The 25,493-nt window shown below is 52.4% G+C and overlaps 1 protein-coding gene across 1 annotated transcript; it reads right to left on the bottom strand.

The window, feature by feature from the left end:
- Positions 1 to 4,923: 4,923 nt before the first annotated feature.
- On the bottom strand, positions 4,924 to 23,697 carry PRDX6 (peroxiredoxin 6). The gene is made up of 5 exons (XM_076055661.1): positions 23,433 to 23,697; positions 14,286 to 14,442; positions 13,170 to 13,316; positions 11,823 to 11,969; positions 4,924 to 8,489 (listed from the first exon to the last, which is right to left on the bottom strand). The coding sequence occupies exons 1-5, from the start codon at positions 23,519 to 23,521 to the stop codon at positions 8,358 to 8,360; spliced, it is 672 nt and encodes a 223-aa protein (XP_075911776.1). The 5' UTR covers positions 23,522 to 23,697; the 3' UTR covers positions 4,924 to 8,357.
- Between the last annotated feature and the right edge of the window lie 1,796 nt (positions 23,698 to 25,493).

Below are 25,493 nucleotides of genomic sequence, written 5' to 3'. Positions count from 1 at the left end.
GAGTGACTCTGTGTGTGTGAGTGACTGTGTGTGTGTGACTGTGTGTGTGAGTGACTCTGTGTGTGTGACTGTGTGTGTGTGTGACTATGTGAGAGTGACTGTGTGTGTGTGTGGAGTGGTGGCGCCGCGGTTAGACCCAGGTTCGATTCCCGCTCACGGCCTCCGTCCCGTGGAGGTGAACACCCCCTAGGTCGACTCGGCCTGAAATGAGTCGCATGGTGTAGCGGTGGTGGAGAGTAGTGAACGTCGCCGCTGAGGAGAGACAAAGGCGGCCGGGCGTGGTGCTGGTAGCCCTCATAGGTAGCGCTGCTACTCGCTACCAACAGCACTTGGCCCTACAACCCTGCCAGAGGCTACCTGGGGGAGCTTTGTCTGTGTGTGGTGTGTGTAGTACATAGACACTGCTGCTGCTACTCGCTACTAACAGCACTTGCCCCTACAGCCCTGCCAGAGGCTACCTGGGGTAGCTTTGTCTATGTGTGTGGTGTGTGTAGTACATAGACACTGCTGCTGCTACTCGCTAGCTAACAGAACTTGCCCCTACAGCCCTGCTAGAAGCTACACGGGGGAGCTTTGTCTTTGTGTGAATGTATTGAATTCTCGTCTCGAAAACGGCTTCAACACTGGAAAAGTCACAGCACTGCGTTGACACTCAACCCACTCAGTCATCCACTCAACCACTCACTCACCCACACATCCACTCACTCACCCACTCAACCACTCACTCACCCACCCACTCACCCACTCAATCACTCAACCACTCACCCACTCACTCACCCACTCACTCAGTCACCTATTCAACCACTCACCCAGTCACTCACTCACCCACTCAACCACTCACTCAGTCACCCACTCAACCACTCACCCACTTACTCACCCACTCACTCACTCACCCACCCACTCACTCAGTCACCCATTCAACCACTCACCCATTCAACCACCCACTCACCCACCCACTCACCAACCACACTCACCCACTCACCAAAACCACTCACCAGAACCACTCACCCACTCACCAACTATCCGCACACCCACTCACCCACACACCCACTCACCCACACAACCACTCACCCACGGATTCACACACACACCACATTCACTCACCAAACTACCCATCCACTCACCTACTCACACACCCACACACCTACACACACCTACACACCCACACACATCCACATACCTACACACCTACACACACACCCCTACACATACACACACCCCTACACACACACCCACCTACACACCCCCACACACACACCTACACAAACCACACACCTACACACACACACCCCCACACCTACACACCCACACACACACACCTACACACCTACATATCTACACCCACACACACCTACACACACCCACCCACACCTACACACACCCACCCACACCTACACATCTACACACACACACACACCTACACACACACACCGACACACAACAACACACCTACACACCCACACCTACACACGCACACACCCACACACACCTACACACACCCACACCTACACACACCTATACACACCCACACACACCTACACACAACCACACACCTACACACCCACACCTACACACCTACACCCACACACAAACCCCCACCCACTTGGTGTGTCTTGTTCCCTGCCCCCAGCTGAGAGTCTTTGGGATGGTCACTGGAAATCCGCGCAGCGGCGGCGGCGCTGTTTGTAACTTAATAAAAACATCATCACCACCATCACCACCATCACATCCTCCTCGTCTCTGTGGTGGTGAAGTTGGTGGTGGGAGTCGTGCTGATGGTGAAGTTGATGGTGGTGGTGGTAGTAGTAGTGGTGGTGGTGGTAGTAGTGGTGGTGAAGTTGGTGGTAGTGGTGGTGGTGATGAAGTTGATGGTGATGGTGAAGTTGATGATGGTAGTGGTGGTGATGGTGAAGTTGATGATGGTAGTGGTGGTGATGATGAAGTTGGTAGTAGTGGTGGTGAAGTTGATGGTGTTGGTAGTGGTGGTGATGATGAAGTTGATGATGGTAGTGGTGGTGATGATGGTAGTGGTGGTGATGATGAAGTTGATGGTGATGGTGAAGTTGATGATGGTAGTGGTGGTGATGGTGAAGTTGATGATGGTAGTGGTGGTGATGATGAAGTTGGTAGTGGTGGTGATGGTAAAGTTGATGGTGTTGGTAGTGGTGGTGATGGTGAAGTTGGTAGTAGTGGTAGTGGTGGTGATGGTGTTGGTAGTGGTGGTGAAGTTGGTAGTAGTGGTGGTGATGGTGAAGTTGATGGTGTTGGTAGTGGTGGTGATGGTGAAGTTGATGGTGATGATGGTAGTGGTGGTGATGATGAAGTTGATGGTGATGATGGTAGTGGTGGTGATGGTGAAGTTGATGGTGATGATGGTAGTGGTGGTGATGGTGAAGTTGATGGTGATGATGGTAGTGGTGGTGATGGTGAAGTTGATGGTGATGATGGTAGTGGTGGTGAAGTTGATGGTGGTGATGGTATTGATGGTGTGGATGGTGGTGCTGATGATTTTGATGGTGGTGTTGATGAGGGTAGTGATGGTGGTGGTGGTGTTGATGGAGATCCTGAAGTTGATGGTTGTGGTGTTGATGGTGATCAGGATGTTGATGGTGGTGTGGATGGTGGATACTCATTTGAGGCTGAGTCGACCTAGGGGAGGCCCAGGACCGGTTCAGATAATCGTCACTGGTGTTGGCCGTGAGCGGGAATCGAACCCGGGTCGCCGGGTTCATAGCACTCACCACTACTACACTACCACTCGCCACACACAGATACAGATACACACACACCGTGTACACACACACAGATACACACACACCGTGTACACATACACACACACCGTGTACACAGATACACACAGATACACACACACCGTGTACACACACACACACCGTGTACACACACACACACAGATACACACAGATACACACACACCGTGTACACATACACACACACCGTGTACACACACACACACAGATACACACACACCGTGTACACACACACACACAGATACACACAGATACACACACACCGTGTACACACACACACACAGATACACACAGATACACACACACCGTGTACACACACACACATACACACACACCGTGTACACACACACACACAGATACACACACACCGTGTACACACACACACACACAGATACACACACACCGTGTACACACACACAGATACACACACACCGTGTACACACACACACAGATACACACAGATACACACACCATGTACACACACATACACCGTGTACACACACACACACACACAGATACACACACCGTGTACACACACACACAGATACACACACACCGTGTACACACACACAGATACACACACACCGTGTACACACACACACACAGATACACACAGATACACACACCGTGTACACACACACCGTGTACACACACACACACACACAGATACACACACACCGTGTACACACACACACAGATACACACAGATACACACACACCGTGTACACACACAGATACACACACTACACACACACTACACACACACTCACATACACAACAACAACAACCGCCATTCGCCACTAAGTGGCGGTGACATCACCACGACGCTTGTGCCAGGCCATGTGCACCTTGAGGCCACGTGAAGTGTCGAACGCCCGCTGGCAGGAGGTCACGGGGCAGACCTAGCAGGTGCCACGGGTCGACTGACTGAGATGACTGGCTGATGCACCACTTGTGCCCCCTACTGTGCCAACCTGCTGTGCTTTAGCCACCCGGCGCTCCGCTCGTTGTTGTGAACGTCGCTCCTCCGCCCTCCGTTGTTGTTGGAAGGCGACTGCCTCCAACTGCCCAGTAGCAGCGTTCTTCACGAGCCTCCTCCACAGAGGCCGATCTTGACACCGCTGGTACCGGTCATCGGCAAGTCCACTCAGCTCCACGTCCTCCTGTACCACATCACTCCATCTCTTCTCTAGCCCGTGCCGCGCCCGCTTAGCCCCCTCGATCCGGCCGAACAAAAGCTGTTTCGGCATGCGGTGGCTGGCCATGCGGGCTACATGACCCAGCCATCGCAGCCTTGCCCGCCAGAGGAGCTCACCGATGGGACCTTGCCCAGATGTTGAGGATTTGTGAGCTCACACAATCCAGTCAGGTTAAACCCAGGATCGATCGTAGGCAGGCCAGCCTAAATGTTTCTAACCGGCGAAGATGTTCCATTAGGGGGGGTCCACGTTTCGCAAGCGTAGAGAAGGGAGGGAATGACCGTGGCCGAGAAGACCTGAAGCTTAGTGCGGAGCGACAGACCAGGTAGCTTCCACACAGCGTTACGCAACCGATGAAAAGATATTGCCGCTCGACTGATTCGGAGTGAGACCTCTGCTGTTAAACCGGAGCTGGTCATGAGCACACTGCCCAGGTATGGGAAACTCTCCACTCTCTCCACAAATGCCCCATCACCGATTGGGAGTTGTTGGGGTGGAGTGTCCGATGGTACAAAATACCCAGGCAGGTGCTTAGTTTTGGTGGGGCTGATGGTAAGGCCCCACCTCTTAGTGGCATGCTCCAGTCTCAGCAGCAGCACCTCCAACTCCTCCTCTGAATGAACAGCAATTACCAAATCATCGGCATACATAACGTGGTTGAGCAATAGGGAGCCATCCCTTGACCGCACCCGGGCATCGATCAGCCTCCCATTATATCTGTACCATATGGAGATTCCCCCGGTACAGCTCTTGAAGGCTTCACGAACTACGTGGTCAAAATAGATGTTAAATAATGTGGGAGCCAGAGGACATCCCTGTCGCACCCCAAGTTGTACAGGGAATGGCTCGGACTCCCGGCCACGTAGTTTTACCTGGGCCCGCTCACCATCATGAAGGTTCTTAATAATTGTAAACACACACAGTGTACACACACACACAAGCACCACCACAGGCAATTTCCCATCACCAATTTATTTATTCGTAGAATTTAGTAAATATTTCCATCGTCACAACCACCAAGACCACCACGACCATCAAAATAGAGAATCAGCAATTCAATCATCGCCATATCATCATCAGGGCACCTCGTGTCTGTGTGTGTCTGAGTGTCTACCTGTGTGTATGTCTGTGTGTCTGTGTATGTCTGTGTGTCTGTGTGTGTCTGTGTGTGTCTGTGTGTGTCTGTGTGTGTGTCTGTGTGTGTCTGTGTGTGTCTGTGTGTGTGTCTGTGTGTGTCTGTGTGTGTGTCTGTGTGTGTCTGTGTGTGTCTGTGTGTGTCTGTGTGTGTGTCTGTGTGTGTATCTGTGTGTGTATCTGTGTGTGTATCTGTGTGTGTATCTGTGTGTATCTGTGTGTGTATCTGTGTGTGTGTGTGTGTATCTGTGTGTGTGTATCTGCTTGTATCTGTGTGTGTGTGTCTATCTGTGTGTGTATCTGTGTGTGTATCTGTGTGTGTATCTGTGTGTGTATCTGTGTGTGTATCTGTGTGTGTATCTGTGTGTGTATCTGTGTGTGTGTATCTGTGTGTGTGTATCTGTGTGTGTGTATCTGTGTGTGTGTATCTGTGTGTGTATCTGTGTGTGTGTATCTGTGTCTGTGTGTGTATCTGTGTGTATCTGTATCTGTGTCTGTGTGTGTATCTGTGTGTATCTGTGTCTGTGTGTATCTGTGTCTATCTATGTGTGTGTATGTGTATCTGTGTGTGTGTGTGTATCTGTGTGTGTGTGTGTATCTGTGTGTGTGTCTGTGTGTGTGTCTGTGTCTGTGTGTCTGTGTGTCTGTGTATCTGTGTATGTGTCTGTGTGTGTCTATGTGTGTGTCTATGTGTCTGTGTGTATCTGTGTGGGGAGCGATAGTGTAGTGGTTAGCGCTACACTGCGCTATGAACCTGGCGACCCGGGTTCGATTCCCGCTCACGGCCAACACCAGTGACGATTATCTGAACCGGTCCCGGGCCTCCCCTAGGTCGACTCAGCCTCACATGAGTACCTGGTGCGGTGTGTAAACATTGCCACTGGGGAGACAAAGGCGGTCGGGCGTGGTGCTGGCCACCCACCCCCTCGTGTACCGTTCCGGCCTTCATAGGTGCTCGCTAACAGCACTTGCCCCTACAGTCTGTTAAGGCTATATGGGGGATCTTTGTCTTTGATCTTTGTCTATGTGTGTGTCTGTGTGTGTGTATATCTACCTGTATCTGTGTGTGTCTGTGTGTATCTGTGTGTATCTGTGTGTGTCTGTGTGTATCTATGCGTGTGTGTGTATCTGTGTATCTGTCTGTATCTGTGTATCTGTCTGTGTGTGTGTGTATCTGTGTGTGTGTGTCTGTGTGTGTGTGTCTACCTGTGTGTGTGTCTATGTGTGTCTGTGTGTCTCTGTGTGTGTCTATGTGTGTGTGTGTGTATCTATCGGCCAGTGCGTGCGTATCTGAGGTAGGGGCGGCCAGAAGGGAGCTGGGTTGTCTCCACGCCGTGTGTGTGTGTGTGTCTGTGTGTGTATCTGTCTGTGTGTGTGTGTATCTGTGTGTGTGTATCTGTGTGTGTGTGTGTGTATCTGTGTGTCTGTGTGTGTGTGTGTGTCTGTGTCTGTCTGTGTCTGTCTGTGTCTATCTGTGTGTCTACCTGTGTGTGTCTGTGTCTGTGTGTGTGTCTGTGTGTGTGTGTGTCTATGTGTGTGTGTGTGTGTCTGTGTGTGTGTGTGTGTCTATGGGCCAGTGCGTGCGTATCTGAGGTAGGGGCGGCCAGAAGGGAGCTGGGTTGTCTCCACGCCGTGTGTGTGTGTGTATGTCTGTGTGTGTGTATGTGTGTCTATCTGTGTGTCTATCTGTGTGTCTACCTGTGTGTGTGTATGTGTGTGTGTGTATCTGTGTGTCTGTGTGTGTGTATGTGTGTCTGTGTGTGTCTGTGTATCTACCTGTGTGTGTGTGTCTGTGTATCTGTGTGTGTGTCTCTGTGTGTGTGTCTGTGTGTGTGTGTGTATCTGTGTGTCTCTGTGTGTGTGTCTCTGTGTGTGTGTCTCTGTGTGTGTGTCTGTGTGTGTGTCTGTGTGTGTGTCTGTGGGTGTGTGTGTATCTGTGTGTGTGTATCTGTGTGTGTGTGTCTATGTGTGTGTGTCTATGTGTCTGTGTCTGTGTGTGTCTATGTGTGTATATCTACCTGTGTGTGTGTCTATGGGCCAGTGCGTGCATATCTGAGGTAGGGGCGGCCAGAAGGGAGCTGGGTTGTCTCCACGCCTTGTGTGTGTGTGTGTCTGTGTGTGTGTCTGTGTGTGTGTGTGTGTCTGTATGTGTGTATCTGTGTGTGTGTGTGTATCTGTGTGTGTGTATCTGTGTGTGTGTGTGTATCTGTGTGTGTGTGTGTATCTGTGTGTGTGTGTGTGTCTGTGTGTGTGTCTGTATGTGTGTATCTGTGTGTGTGTGTGTATCTGTGTGTGTGTGTGTATCTGTGTGTGTGTGTCTGTGTGTGTGTCTGTGTGTGTCTGTATCTGTGTGTGTCTGTATCTGTGTGTGTCTGTGTGTGTGTGTCTGTGTGTGTGTGTCTGTGTGTGTGTATCTGTATGTGTGTGTATCTGTATGTGTGTGTATCTGTGTGTGTGTGTATCTGTGTGTGTATCTACCTGTGTGTGTCTATGGGCCCGTGCGTGCGTATCTGAGGTAGGGGCGGCCAGAAGGGAGCTGGGTTGTCTCCACGCCGTGTGTGTGTGTCTGTGTGTGTGTGTGTCTGTCTGTGTGTGTGTGTGTGTATCTGTGTGCGTGTGTATCTGTGTGTGTGTGTCTATGTGTGTGTGTCTGTGTGTGTGTGTCTGTGTGTGTGTGTCTGTGTGTGTGTGTCTGTGTGTGTGTGTCTGTGTGTGTGTGTGTCTGTGTGTGTGTGTGTCTATGGGCCCGTGCGTGCGTATCTGAGGTAGGGGCGGCCAGAAGGGAGCTGGGTTGTCTCCACGCCGTGTGTGTGTGTGTGTCTGTGTGTGTGTATCTGTGTGTGTGTGTCCGTGTGTGTGTGTGTATCTGTGTGTGTGTCTGTGTCTGTGTCTCTGTGTCTCTGTGTCTGTGTGTCTGTGTGTGTGTGTGTGTATCTGTGTGTGTGTGTGTATCTGTGTGTGTGTGTGTATCTGTGTGTGTGTGTGTGTCTCTGTGTGTGTGTCTCTGTGTGTGTGTCTCTGTGTGTGTGTCTCTGTGTGTGTGTCTCTGTGTGTGTGTCTCTGTGTGTGTGTATCTGTGTGTGTGTATCTGTGTGTGTGTCTGTGTGTGTATCTGTGTGTGTGTGTATCTGTATGTGTGTGTGTATATCTGTGTGTCTACCTGTGTGTGTGTCTATGTGTGTGTGTGTGTGTCTGTGTGTGTGTGTATGTGTGTGTGTATGTGTCTGTGTGTGTGTGTGTGTCTGTGTGTGTGTGTCTATGGGCCCGTGCGTGCGTATCTGAGGTAGGGGCGGCCAGAAGGGAGATGGGTTGTCTCCACGCCGTGCGGGAAGAGACGCTGCAGGTCGCAGTCGGGGACGTTGGGCGGGACGATCACTCGCTCACCCTTCTACACACACACACAGATACACACACACAGACACATACACACACACATACACACACACAGATACACACACACAGAGACACACACACAGAGACACACACACAGAGACACACACACACACAGATACACACATCCATAGATACACACACAGATACAGATACATACACAGATATACACACATAGATACACACACACACAGACACAGATACACACACACAGATACACACACACACACAGATACACACATAGATACACACACATAGATACACACACAGATACACACACACACACATACAGATACACACACAGACACAGATATACACACATAGATAGATACACACACACAAGATACACACATAGATAGATACACACACAGATACACACACACACAGATACACACACACACAGATACACACACAGATACATAGACACAGATACATACATAGACACACACAGACACACATAGATAGATACACACACACAGACACAGATACACACACACAGATACACACACAGATACACACACATAGATAGATACACACACACACACAGATACACACAGATAGATACACACACACACACAGATACACACACACAGATAGATACACACACACAGATAGATACACACACACAGATAGATACACACACATACACACACACAGACACGGATATACACACATAGATAGATACACACACACAGATATACACACACAGATACACACACACACACAGATACACACACACATAGATACACACAGACACAGATATACACACATAGATAGATACACACACACACACAGATATACACACATAGATAGATACACACACACACACAGATATACACACATAGATAGAGACACACACACAGATACATACATAGACACACACACACAGATACACACACACAGACACAGATATACACACATAGATAGAGACACACACACAGATACACACATAGATAGATACACAAACACAGATACACACATAGACACACACATCCATAGATACACACACACAGACAGACGCACAGATACATACATACATACACACACAGATACATACATAGACACACACAGATACATACATAGACACACAGATATACACACAGACACACAGATACAGACACACAGATACATACACACATGCAGATACATACATAGATGCATAGATACACACACAGATATACATACATAGATGCACACACACACACAGATACAAACACACACAGATACATACATAGACACACACACACACAGATAGACACACACAGACACAGACACACACAGACAGACAGACACACACACATACAACAACAACAACCGCCATTCGCCACTAAGTGGCGGTGACGTCACCACGACGCTTGTGCCAGGCTATGTGCACCCTGAGGCCATGTGAAGTGTCGAACGCCCGCTGGCAGGAGGTCACGGGGCAGACCCAGGTGCCACGGGTCGACTGACTGAGATGACTGGCTGATGCACCACCTGTGCCCCCTACTGTGCCAACCTGCTGTGCTTTAGCCACCCGGCGCTCCGCTCGTTGTTCTGAGCGTCGCTCCTCCGTCCTCCATTGTTGTTGGAGGGCGACTGCCTCCAACTGCCCAGTAGCATCCTTCACGAGCCTCCTCCACAGAGGCCGATCTTGACACCGCTGGTACCAGTCATCGGCAAGTCCACTCAGCTCCACGTCCTCCTGTACCACATCACTCCATCTCTTCTCTAGCCCGTGCCGCGCCCGCTTAGCCCCCTGAATCCGGCCAAACAAAAGCTGTTTCGGCATGCGGTGGCTGGGCATGCGGGCTACATGATCCAGCCATCGCAGCCTTGCCTGCCGGAGGAGCTCACCGATGGGACCTTGCCCAGATCTTTCAAGGATTTGCGAGCTCCTCACACAATCCAGCCTGGTTAAACCCAGGATGGATCGTAGGCAGGCTAGCCTAAATGTTTCTAACCGGCGAAGATGTTCCATTAGGTGGGTCCACGTTTCGCAAGCGTAGAGAAGGGAGGGAATGACCGTGGCCGAGAAGACCTGAAGCTTACTGCGGAGCGACAGACCAGGTAGCTTCCACACAGCGTTACGCAACCGATGAAAAGATATTGCCGCTCGACTGATTCGGAGTGAGACCTCTGCTGTTAAACTGGAGCCGGTTATAAGCACACTGCTGCTACTGCTGCTGCTACTACTGCTGCTGCTGCTGATGATGCTGCTACTACTGCTACTGCTGCTGATGCTGCTGATGATGCTGCTGCTACTGCTGCTGATGATGGTACTACTGCTGCTGATGATGGTACTACTGCTGCTACTACTGCTGCTGATGATGCTACTACTGCTGCTAATGATGATGCTACTACTGCTGCTGGTGCTACTGCTGCTGATGATGATGGTGCTACTGCTGCTGATGATGATGGTGCTACCGCTGCTGCTACTACTACCGCTGCTGCTACTACTACCACTGCTGCTACTACTACCACTGCTGCTACTACTACCACTGCTGCTACTACTACCACTGCTGCTACTACTACCACTGCTGCTACTACTACCACTGCTGCTACTACTACCACTGCTGCTACTACTACTGCTGCTACTGCTGATGATGATGCTGCTACTGATGCTGCTACTGACGATGCTGCTACTGACGATGCTGCTACTGACGATGCTGCTACTGACGATGCTGCTACTGACGATGCTGCTACCACGACCACCACCACCCACACCACCACCCACACCACCACCCACACCACCACCCCCACCACCACCCCCACCACCACCACCCACACCACCACCCACACCACCACCCACACCACCACCCACACCACCACCCACACCACCACCCACACCACCACCCACACCACCACCCACACCACCACCACCACCACCACCACCCACACCACCACCCACACCACCACCCACACCACCACCACCACCACCACCACCACCCACACCACCACCCACACCACCACCCACACCACCACCACCCACACCACCACCCACACCACCACCCACACCACCACCCACACCACCACCCACACCACCACGACCACCACCACCCACACCACCACCCACACCACCACCACCACCACCACCACCACCACCCACACCACCACCCACACCACCACCACCCACACCACCACCACCCACACCACCACCACCCACACCACGACCACCACCACCCACACCACCACCACCACCACCACGACCACCACCACCCACACCACCACCCACACCACCACCCACACCACCACCACCACCACCACCACCACCCACACCACCACCCACACCACCACCCACACCCACACCACCACCACCACCACCACCACCCACACCACCACCAGTCTGCACCTTCCAGTCCACGGGAGTAGCCGACTGAGTGGCTGCCGTGAGCTGCAGGGAGTCGATGGCTCGGAGGATCTCATCAAAGTTGCGGCCTGTGGTGGCGGGGTAGAGGATGGACAGCTTCAGCCGCTTGTCTGGGCCAATCACAAACACCTGCGAGGGGAGATAAAACACAGCACTCGCACTCGGAGAAGTGGTGGGTGGGTGAGTGGGTGGGTGAGTGGGTGGGTGGGTGAGTGAGTGAGTGGGTGAGTGAGTAGGTGAATGAATGAGTGAATGAGTGGGTGAGTGGGCGAGTGAGTAGGTGAGTGAATGAGTGAGTGAGTAGGTGAGTGAGTGAGTAGGTGAGTGAATGAGTGAGTGGGTGAGTGAGTGGGTGAGTGGGTGAGTGAGTGGGTGAGTGGGTGAGTGAGTGGGTGAATGGGTGGGTGAGTGAGTGAATGAGTGAGTGGGTGAGTGAGTGGGTGAGTGAGTGGATGAGTGAGTGAGTGGATGAGTGAGTGAGTGGATGAGTGAGTGAGTGGATGAGTGAGTGAGTGGATGAGTGAGTGGGTGAGTGAGTGGGTGAGTGAGTGGGTGGGTGAGTGAGTGAATGGGTGGGTGAGTGGGTGAGTGAGTGAATGAGTGAGTGGGTGAGTGAGTGGGTGAGTGAGTGGGTGAATGGGTGGGTGAGTGGATGAGCGAGTGGGTGAGTGAGTGGGTGAGTGAGTGAGTGAGTGGATGAGTGAGTGGATGAGTGAGTGGGTGAGTGAGTGGGTGAGTGAGTGGGTGGATGAGTGAGTGGATGAGTGAGTGGGTGAGTGAGTGGATGAGTGAGTGAGTGGAGGAGTGAGTAGGTGAGTGAGTGAGTGGGTGGGTGAGTGAGTGGATGAGTGAGTAGGTGAGTGAGTGAGTGAGTGGATGAGTGAGTGGGTGAGTGAGTGAGTGAGTGGATGAGTGAGTGGGTGAGTGAGTGAGTGAGTGGGTGGGTGAGTGAGTGGATGAGTGAGTGAGTGAGTGGATGAGTGAGTGAGTGGAAGAGTGAGTGAGTGGATGAATGAGTAGGTGAGTGAATGAGTGAATGAGTGAGTGGGTGAGTGAGTGGATGAGTGAGTGGATGAGTGAGTGGATGAGTGAGTGGGTGAGTGAGTGGATGAGTGAATGAGTGAATGAGTGAGTGGGTGAGTGGGTGAGTGAGTGGATGAGTGAGTAGGTGAGTGAGTGAGTGAGTGGATGAGTGAGTGGATGAGTGAGTGGGTGAGTGAGTGGATGAGTGAGTGAGTGAATGAGTGAATGAGTGAGTGAGTGGATGAGTGAGTGGATGAGTGAGTGGGTGAGTGAGTGGATGAGTGAGTGGGTGGGTGAGCGTCTCACACAGCGAGCGGTGAGCGGCATGCCACGCCCGTCCACCTCGTTGGGGTCCAGCATGCCCAGCTCCACGGCGAGGCGGCGATTCTCGTCCGCCACGATGGGGAAGGGCAGCGCCGTGCCGGGGGCAGAGCCCATGAACGCCACGATGTCCTGGGGGAGTCCCTCACCCGGTGAGCCATCCACAGAGTCACTCACCCACTCACTCACCCACTCACTCACCCACTCAGCCACTCACCCACTCACTCACCCACTCACTCACTCACCCACTCAGCCACTCACCCACCCACTCACTCATCCACTCACTCATCCACTCGCCCACTCACTCACCCACTCACTCACCCACTCACCCACTCACTCACCCACTCACTCACTCACCCACCCACCCTACCACCCACTCACTCACTCACTCACCCACCCACCCTACCACCCACTCACCCTACCACCCACTCACTCACCCACCCACCCACCCACCCACCCACTCACCCACCCACTCACCCACCCACCTTTGCCCACTCTCGGTGAGACTGCCGAGTCGATAGACAGCCCCAACACTCACCCACTCACTCACCCACCCACTCACTCACCCACTCACTCACTCACCCACTCACTCACTCACCCACCCACTCACTCACCCACCCACTCACCCACTCACTCACTCACCCACTCAGCCACTCACCCGCCCACCCACCCACTCACCCACCCACCCACTCACTCACCCACTCACCCACCCACTCACCCACCCACCCACTCACCCACCCACCCACCCACTCACCCACCCACCCACTCACCCACCCACCCACTCACCCACCCACCCACCCACTCACCCACCCACCCACTCACCCACTCACCCACTTACTCATCCACCCACTCACTCACCCACCCACCCACCTTTGCCCACTCTCGGTGAGACTCTGCCGAGTCGATAGACAGCCCCAACACTCACCCACCCACTCACCCACCCACCCACTCACCCACCCACTCACCCACTCACCCACCCACCTACCCACTCACCCACCCACCCACTCACTCACCCACTCACTCACGCACTCACTCACCCACCCACTCACTCACCCACCCACTCACCCACCCACCCACTCACCCACCCACTCACCCACCCACCTTTGCCCACTCTCGGTGAGACTCTGCCGAGTCGATAGACAGCCCCAACATTTTGACTCCACGCTGCTGGAACTCGGCGTGGAGGGATGCAGCGCGAGCCAACTCGGTGGTGCAGACGGGTGTGAAGTCAGCGGGGTGTGAGAACAACACTCCCCAACTACACACACAGTCACACACAGTGTTACACACACACAGTCACACACACAGTGTTACACACACAGTCACACACACAGACACAGTGTCACACACAGTGTTACACACACACACACACAGTCGCACACACACACAGACACACAGTTTTACACACACACACAGTCACACACACACAGTCACACACACACAGTCACACACACACAGTCACACACACACACGTCACGAGCCAACTCGGTGGTGCAGACTGGTGTGAAGTCAGCGGGGTGTGAGAACAACACTCCCCAACTACACACACAGTCACACACACAGTCACACACACAGTGTTACACACAGTGTCACACACACACAGTGTTACACACAGTGTCACACACACACACAGTCACACACACAGTGTTACACACACACACAGTCACACACAGTGTTACACACACAGTGTCACACACACACAGTGTCACACACACACAGTGTCACACACACACAGTGTCACACACACACAGTGTTACACACACAGACACACACACACAGACAGTGTTACACACACAGTCACACACAGTGTTACACACACAGACACACACACAGTCACACACACACACACACAGTCACGAGCCAACTCGGTGGTGCAGACGGGTGTGAAGTCAGCGGGGTGTGAGAACAACACTCCCCAACTACAGTCACACACACACAGTCACACACAGTCACACACAGTGTTACACACACACACAGTCACACACACAGTGTTACACACACACACAGACAGTGTTACACACACACAGACAGTGTTACACACACAGTCACACACACACACAGTCACACACACACACAGTCACACACACACACACACAGTCACACACACAGTCACACACACAGTCACATACACACACAGTCACACACAGTCACGAGCCAACTCGGTAGTGCAGACGGGTGTGAAGTCAGCTGGGTGTGAGAACAGGACTCCCCAACTACAGTCACACACACAGTCACACACACAGTCACACAGTCACACACACAGTCACACAGTCACACACACAGTCACACAGTCACACACACACACAGTCACACACACACACAGTCACACACACACACAGTCACACACACACACAGTCACACACACACAGTCACACACACACACAGTCACACACACACACACTGTTACACACACACACACTGTTACACACACACTGTGACACACACAGTGACACACACACACAGACACAGTGACACAGTCACACACACAGACACACAGACACACACACAGTCACACACAGTCACACACACACACAGTCACACACACACACAGTCACACACACACACACAGTCACAGTCACACACAGTCACACACACTGTGACACACACAGTGACACACACACACAGACACAGTGACACACACAGTCACACACACACAGTCACACACAGTCACAGTCACACACACACAGTCACACACACACACTGTTACACACACACACACTGTTACACACACACTGTGACACACACAGTGACACACACACACAGTCACACACACACACAGACACACACACACAGTCACGAGCCAACTCGGTGGTGCAGACGGGTGTGAAGTCAGCTGGGTGTGAGAACAACACTCCCCAACTACAGTCACACACACAGTCACACAGACACACAGTGTTACACACACAGTGTCACACACACAGTGTCACACACACAGTCACACACACAGTCACACACACACACACAGTTACACACACAGTCACACACACAGACACACACACAGTCACACACACAGTGTTACACACACACAGTCACACACACAGTCACACACACGAGCCAACTCGGTAGTGCAGACGGGTGTGAAGTCAGCTGGGTGTGAGAACAACACTCCCCAACTACAGTCACACACACAGTGTTACACACACAGTCACAGACACACAGTGACACACACAGTCACACACACACACAGTCACACACACAGACACACACACACAGTGTTACACACACAGTCACAGACACACAGTGACACACACAGTCACACACACACACACAGTCACACACACACACAGTGTTACACACACAGTGCTACACACACAGTGTTACACACACACAGTCACACACACAGACACACACACAGACACACACAGTCACGAGCCAACTCGGTAGTGCAGACGGGTGTGAAGTCAGCTGGGTGTGAGAACAACACTCCCCAACTACAGTCACACACACAGTCACACACAGTGTCACACACACAGTGTTACACACACACACAGTGTTACACACACACACAGTGTTACACACACATAGTCACACACACAGTGTCACACACATACACAGTGTCACACACACAGTCACACACACACACAGACACAGTGTCACACACAGTGTCACACACACAGTCACACACACACACAGACACAGTGTCACACACACACACACACAGTCACAGACACACACAGTGTCACACACACACACACACAGTCACAGACACACACAGTGTCACACACACACACACAGTCACACACACACACAGTCACACACACAGTCACACACACAGTCACACACACACAGTCACACACACACAGTTACACACACACACACAGTGTTACACACACACACACACAGTGTTACACACACAGTCACACACACACACAGTCACACACACACACACAGTCACACACAGACACACACACAGTTACACACACACACAGTGTTACACACACACACAGTCACACACACACAGTCACACACACACAGTCACACACACAGTCACGAGCCAACTCGGTGGTGCAGACGGGTGTGAAGTCAGCTGGGTGTGAGAACAACACTCCCCAACTACAGTCACACACACACAGTCACACACACAGTGTTACACACACAGACACACACAGCCACACACAGACACACACAGTCACACACACAGACAGTCACGAGTCAACTCGGTAGTGCAGACTGGTGTGAAGTCAGCTAGGTGTGAGAACAACACTCCCCAACTACACACACACAGTCACATACTCACACACAGTCAGTCACACAGTCAGTCACACACAGTGTCAGTCACACACAGTCACACACAGTGTCAGTCACACACAGTCACACACAGTCAGTCACAGAGTCACACACAGTCAGTCACAGAGTCACACACAGTCAGTCACAGAGTCACACACACACAGAGTCACACACACACACAGAGTCACACACACACACAGAGTCAGTCACACACACACACAGAGTCAGTCACACACACACACAGAGTCAGTCACACACACACACAGAGTCAGTCACACACACACACAGAGTCAGTCACACACACACACAGTCACACACACACACACAGTCTCACACACACACACACAGTCTCACACACACACACAGCCAGACACACAGTCACACACAGTCACACAGTCACACACACAGTCACACACAGTCACACACAGTCACACACACACACAGTCACACACACACACAGTCACACACACACACAGTTACACACACACACACAGTTACACACACACACACAGTTACACACACACACACACAGTTACACACACACACAGTTACACACACACACAGTTACACACACACACAGTTACACACACACACACAGTTACACACACACACAGTTACACACACACACAGTTACACACACACACAGTTACACACACACAGTTACACACACACAGTTACACACACACACAGTCACACATAGTCACACACACAGTTACACACAGTCACACACACACAGTTACACACAGTCACACAGTCAGTCACACACACAGTCAGACACACACACAGTCAGACACACAGTCACACACACACAGTCACACACACTCACAGTCACACACACACAGTCACACACACACAGTCAGACACACAGTCACTCACACACACAGTCAGACACACACACAGTCACTCACACACACAGTCAGACACACACAGTCAGACACACCCACAGTCAGACACACACACAGTCAGACACACACAGTCAGACACACACACAGTCAGACACACACACAGTCAGACACACACACAGTCAGACACACACAGTCAGACACACACAGTCAGACACACAGTCACACACACACACACAGTCAGACACACAGTCACACACACACACACACACAGTCAGACACACAGTCACACACACACACACAGTCAGACACACACACACACACAGTCAGACACACAGTCAGACACACACACACACAGTCAGACACACACACAGTCACACAGTCACACACAGCCACACACACACACAGTCAGAAACACACACAGTCAGAAACACACACACAGTCAGACACACACACACACAGTCACACACAGTCACACACACACACAGTCACACACACACACAGTCACACACACACACAGTCACACACACAGTCACACACACACAGTCAGACACACACAGTCAGACACACACACACAGTCACACACACACAGTCACACACACACAGTCACACACACACACAGAGTCACGTGGTTTTCCCACTTGCTGGCGACTGCCCAGTCAGAGTGAGGCTGCATTTTGGAGTCTTTGTTAGAGGGGACCCCCTACACACACAGGGGACCCTACCCCCTATACACAGGAGACCCCCTACACACACAGGGGATCCTACCCCCTATACACAGGGGACCCCCTACACACACAGGGGACCCTACCCCCTATACACAGGGGACCCCCTACACACACAGGGGACCCTACCCCCTACACACACAGGGGACCCTACCCCCTATACACAGGGGACCCTACCCCCTATACACAGGGGACCCTACCCCCTATACACGGGGGACCCTACCCCCTATACACGGGGGACCCTACCCCCTATACACAGGGGACCCCCTATACACAGGGGACCCTATCCCCTATACACAGGGGACCCCCTATACACAGGGGACCCCCTATACACAGGGGACCCCCTATACACAGGGGACCCTACCCCCTATACACAGGGGACCCCACCCCCTATACACAGGGGACCCCACCCCCTATACACAGGGGACCCTACCCCTATACACAGGGGACCCTACCCCCTATACACAGGGGACCCCCTATACACAGGGGACCCTACTCCCTATACACAGGGGACCCTACCCCTATACACAGGGGACCCTACCCCCTATACACAGGGGACCCTACCCCCTATACACAGGGGACCCAACCCCCTATACACAGGGGACCCCCTATACACAGGGGACCCTACCCCCTATACACAGGGGACCCCCTATACACAGGGGACCCCCTATACACAGGGGACCCCCTATACACAGGGGACCCCCTATACACAGGGGACCCCCTATACACAGGGGACCCCCTAACACAGGGGACCCCCTAACACAGGGGACCCCCTATACACAGGGGACCCCCTATACACAGGGGACCCCCTATACACAGGGGACCCTACCCCCTATACACAGGGGACCCCCTATACACAGGGGACCCCCTATACCCAGGGAACCCTACCCCCTATACACAGGGGACCCCCTATACACAGGGGACTCCCTATACACAGGGGACCCCCTATACACAGGGGTCCCCCTATACACAGGGGACCCCCTATACACAGGGGACCCCCTATACACAGGGGACCCCCTATACACAGGGGACCCTACCCCTATACACAGGGGACCCCCTATACACAGGGGACCCCCTATACACAGGGGACCCTACCCCCTATACACAGGGGACCCTACCCCTATACACAGGGGACCCCCTATACACAGGGGACCCCCTATACCCAGGGGATCCTACCCCCTATACACAGGGGACCCTACCCCCTATACACAGGGGACCCCCTATACACAGGGGACCCTATCCCCTATACACAGGGGACCCCCTATACACAGGGGACCCCCTATACACAGGGGACCCGACTCCCTATACACAGGGGACCCACTATACACAGGGGACACCCTAACACAGGGGACCCCCTATACACAGGGGACCCCCTATACACAGGGGACCCCCTATACACAGGGGACCCTACCCCCTATACACAGGGGACCCTACCCCCTATACACAGGGGACCCTACCCCTATACACAGGGGACCCTACCCCTATACACAGGGGACCCCCTATACACAGGGGACCCCCTATACCCAGGGGACCCTACCCCCTATACCCAGGGGACCCCCTATACACAGGGGACCCCCTATACACAGGGGACCCCCTATACACAGGGGACCCCCTATACACAGGGGACCCCCTATACACAGGGGACCCTACCCCCTATACACAGGGGACCCTACCCCCTATACACAGGGGACCCCCTATACACAGGGGACCCCCTATACACAGGGGACCCCCTATACACAGGGGACCCCCTATACCCAGGGGACCCTACCCCCTATACACAGGGGACCCTACCCCCTATACACAGGGGACCCTACCCCCTATACACAGGGGACCCTACCCCCTATACACAGGGGACCCTATCCCCTATACACAGGGGACCCTATCCCCTATACACAGGGGACCCCCTATACACAGGGGACCCCTATACACAGGGGACCCGACTCCCTATACACAGGGGACCCCTTATACACAGGGGACCCCCTATACACAGGGGACCCCCTATACACAGGGGACCCTACCCCTATACACAGGGGACCCTACCCCTATACACAGGGGACCCTACCCCTATACACAGGGGACCTTACCCCCTATACACAGGGGACCTTACCCCTATACACAGGGGACCCCCTATACACAGGGGACCCTACCCCCTATACACAGGGGACCCTACCCCCTATACACAGGGCACCCCCTATACACAGGGGACCCTACCCCCTATACACAGGGGACCCTACCCCCTATACACAGGGGACCCCATATACACAGGGGACGTTACCCCCTATACACAGGGGACCCCCTATACACAGGGGCCCCTACCCCCTATACACAGGGGACCCCCTATACACAGGGGACCCCCTACACACAGGGGATCTTACCCTCTATACACAGGGGACCCCATATACACAGGGGACCCTACCCCCTATACACAGGGGACCCTACCCCTTATACACAGGGGACCCCCTATACACAGGGGACCCCCTATACACAGGGGACCCCCTACACACAGGGGATCTTACCCCCTATACACAGGGGACCCCCTATACACAGGGGACCCTACCCCCTATACACAGGGGACCCTACCCCCTATACACAGGGGACCCTACCCCCTATACACAGGAGACCCCCTATACATAGGGGACCTTACCCCCTATACACAGGGGACCTTACCCCCTATACACAGGGGACCCTACCCCCTATACACAGGGGACCTTACCCCCTATACACAGGGGACCCTACCCCCTATACACAGGGGACCCTACCCCCTATACACAGGGGACCCCCTATACACAGGGGACCCCCTATACACAGGGGACCCCCTAAACACAGGGGACCCCCTAAACACAGGGGACCCTACCCCCTATACACAGGGGACCCTACCCCCTATACACAGGGGACCTTACCCCCTATACACAGGGGACCCTACCCCCTATGCACAGGGGACCTTACCCCCTATACACAGGGGACCCTACCCCCTATACACAGGGGACCCCCTATACACAGGGGACCCTACCCCCTATACACAGGGGACCCCCTATACACAGGGGACCCTACCCCCTATACACAGGGGACCTTACCCCCTATACACAGGGGACCCTACCCCCTATACACAGGGGACCCCCTATACACAGGGGACCCTACCCCCTATACACAGGGGACCCCCTATACACAGGGGACCCTACCCCCTATACACAGGGGACCCTACCCCCTATACACAGGGGACCCTACCCCCTATACACAGGGGACCCCTATACACAGAGGACCCTACCCCCTATACACAGGGGACCCCCTACCCCCTATACACAGGGGACCCCCTATACACAGGGGACCCCCTATACACAGGGGACCCCCTATACACAGGGGACCCCCTATACACAGGGGACTCTAGCCCCTATACATTGCCATAGGGGGTAGGTTGACTGCTGTGCCAGGCTAGGTGCATGAGGAGGAGGTCACGGGACAGACCCAGCAGGAGGCCTGGGTTGTAGTGCTGTGCCAGGCTAGGTGCATGAGGAGGTCACGTGACAGACCCAGCAGGTGCCATGGGTTGACTGCTGTGCCAGGCTAGGTACATGAGGAGGTCACGGGACAGACCCAGCAGGTGCCATGGGTTGACTGCTGTGCCAGGCTAGGTGTACGAGGTCACGTGACAGACCCAGCAGGTGCCATGGGTTGACTGCTGTGCCAGGCTAGGTGCAGGAGGAGGAGGTCACGTGACAGACCCAGCAGGTGCCATGGGTTGACTGCTGTGCCAGGCTAGGTGCAGGTCACGTGACAGACCCAGCAGGTGCCATGGGTTGACTGCTGTGCCAGGCTAGGTGCAGGAGGAGGAGGTCACGGGACAGACCCAGCAGGTGCCATGGGTTGACTGCTGTGCCAGGCTAGGTGTACGAGGTCACGTGACAGACCCAGCAGGTGCCATGGGTTGACTGCTGTGCCAGGCTAGGTGCAGGAGGAGGAGGTCACGGGACAGACCCAGCAGGTGCCATGGGTTGACTGCTGTGCCAGGCTAGGTGTACGAGGTCACGTGACAGACCCAGCAGGTGCCATGGGTTGACTGCTGTGCCAGGCTAGGTGTACCACCTGTGCCCCCCACTGCATCATCTGGGTGATGGTAGTAATGGTGGTGATGGTGGTTGTGGTAATGGTGGTGGTGACGGTGGTGGTTGTGGTTATGGTGAGTGGTGGTGAGTGGTGATGATGGTCATGGGGAGTGATGGTGGTGGTGAGTTAATGAGTGGGTGAGTGAGTGAGTGGCTGGGTGAGTGAGTGGATGAGTGAGTGGCTAAGTGAGTGAGTGGGTGAGTGGCTGGGTGAGTGAGTGAGTGGATGAGTGAGTGAGTGGCTGGGTGAGCGAGTGGGTGAGCGAGTGGGTGAGTGAGTGAAAGGGCGAGTGAGCGGTGACATCCCCACGGTGCCAGGCTAGGTGCACACACACACACGCAAGCTCTACTCACGAATCTCCAAGCCATTCGTGCAACTTGATTTTCCCCACCGACGAGTCGGCCTCGAAGTTGGGAAAGACGTCGCCAAGCAGGACAACCATTGCTGCTAATGATTCCAATCGATCGATCGATCGGAGCGATTGATTAGAGGAGTGATTTATCGAGAGCCGGAGAGAGAGAGAGAGACTCACACGTGTGATGAGTGAGGGGGGGGGAACGAAACGACAACAACCCGGAACCAATTCCCACACGGTCTGCGGTTTCTCACCACGGGTACCCGGACCTTATATAGGTGACGCAGGGGGGGGCGGGGACAAACCGGACACACCCCCCACCCACTCCCCCCGCCCCACCACTTCCGCTACACGCCTAGCAACGGATGGGGGTGGGGGCGGGGGAGCCGGCGGGCCTAAGCAACCAACGGGCAGCCAATCGCGTGCCCGAGGAAGCTCATGAATATTCATTAGATTTGATCTCGGGCGGCCAATCGCGTGCCTGAGATCTGTCATGAATATTAATTAGGGTTGATTCGGACGGCGAATCGCGTGCCGAGGCGGCTAATGAATATTTAATGAGGTTCTTGCGTAATGAACTGGGGAGGACCAATCGCGTGCGGAAGATTCTAATGAATATTAATGCGGTTAAAATTCAACGGGAATTGAAGTTCCTGTTTATAGAAGTGTAGTGTATAGTGTAGTGTATAGTGTAGTGTGTAGTGTAGTGTGTAGTGTAGTGTATAGTGTAGTGTATAGTGTAGTGTGTAGTGTAGTGTATAGTGTAGTGTGTAGTGTAGTGTGTAGTGTAGTGTGTAGTGTAGTGTAGCGTATAGTGTAGTGTATAGTGTAGTGTATAGTGTAGTGTATAGTAGTGTATAGTGAAGTGTATAGTGTAGTGTATAGTGTAGTGTAGTGTATAGTGTAGTGTATAGTGTAGTGTATAGTGTTGTGTGTAGTGTATAGTGTAGTGTATAGTGTAGTGTATAGTAGTGTATAGTGTAGTGTATAGTGTAGTGTATAGTGTAATGTATAGTGTAGTGTATAGTGTAGTTTATAGTAGTGTAGTGTATAGTGTAGTGTATAGTAGTGTATTGTATAGTAGTGTAGTGTAAAGTGTGGTGTATAGTAGTGTAGTGTATAGTGTAGTGTATAGTAGTGTAGTGTATAGTAGTGTATAGTGTAGTGTATAGTGTAGGGTATGTTGTATTGTATAGTGTAGTGTATAGTGTAGTGTATAGTAGTGTAGTGTATAGTGTAGTATATAGTGTAGTGTATATTGTATTGTATAGTGTAGTGTATAGTGTAGTGTATAGTAGTGTAGTGTATAGTGTAGTGTATAGTGTAGGGTATATTGTATTGTATAGTGTAGTGTATAGTGTAGTGTATAGTGTTGTGTATAGTGTAGTGTATAGTAGTGTATAGTGTAGTGTATAGTAGTGTAGTGTATAGTAGTGTAGTGTATATTGTAGTGTATAGTAGTGTATAGTGTAGTGTATAGTGTAGTGTATAGTAGTGTAGTGTATAGTAGTGTAGTGTATAGTGTAGTGTATAGTGTAGTGTTGTGTATAGTAGTGTATAGTGTAGTGTATAGTAGTGTACAGTGTAGTGTATAGTAGTGTAGTGTATAGTTGTGTAGTGTATAGTAGTGTATAGTGTAGTGTAGAGTAGTGTATAGTGAAGTGTAAAGTAGTGTATAGTGTAGTGTATAGTGTAGTGTATAGTGTAGTGTATAGTGAAATGTTGAGTAGTGTATAGTGTAGTGTATAGTGTAGTGTATAGTGTAGTGTATAGAAGTGTAGTGTATAGTAGTGTAGTGTATAGTAGTGTATAGTGTAGTGTATAGTGTAGTGTATAGTAGTGTAGTGTATAGTGTAGTGTATAGTGTAGTGTATAGTGTAGTGTATATTGTAGTGTATAGTAGTGTATAGTGTATAGTTTAGTGTATAGTAGTGTAGTGTATAGTGTAGTGTAAAGTGTAGTGTATAGTAGTGTATAGTGTAGTGTATAGTGTAGTGTATAGTAGTGTATAGTGTAGTGTATAGTGTAGTGTATAGTAGTGTAGTGTATAGTAGTGTAC

Source organism: Petromyzon marinus, chromosome 72, assembly GCF_048934315.1.
Source record: "Petromyzon marinus isolate PM22_M1 ecotype Great Lakes invasive population chromosome 72, UKy_Petmar_22M1.pri1.0, whole genome shotgun sequence".
NCBI lineage: Eukaryota > Metazoa > Chordata > Hyperoartia > Petromyzontiformes > Petromyzontidae > Petromyzon > Petromyzon marinus.
This window is presented reverse-complemented; position numbering and strand designations above follow the sequence as displayed.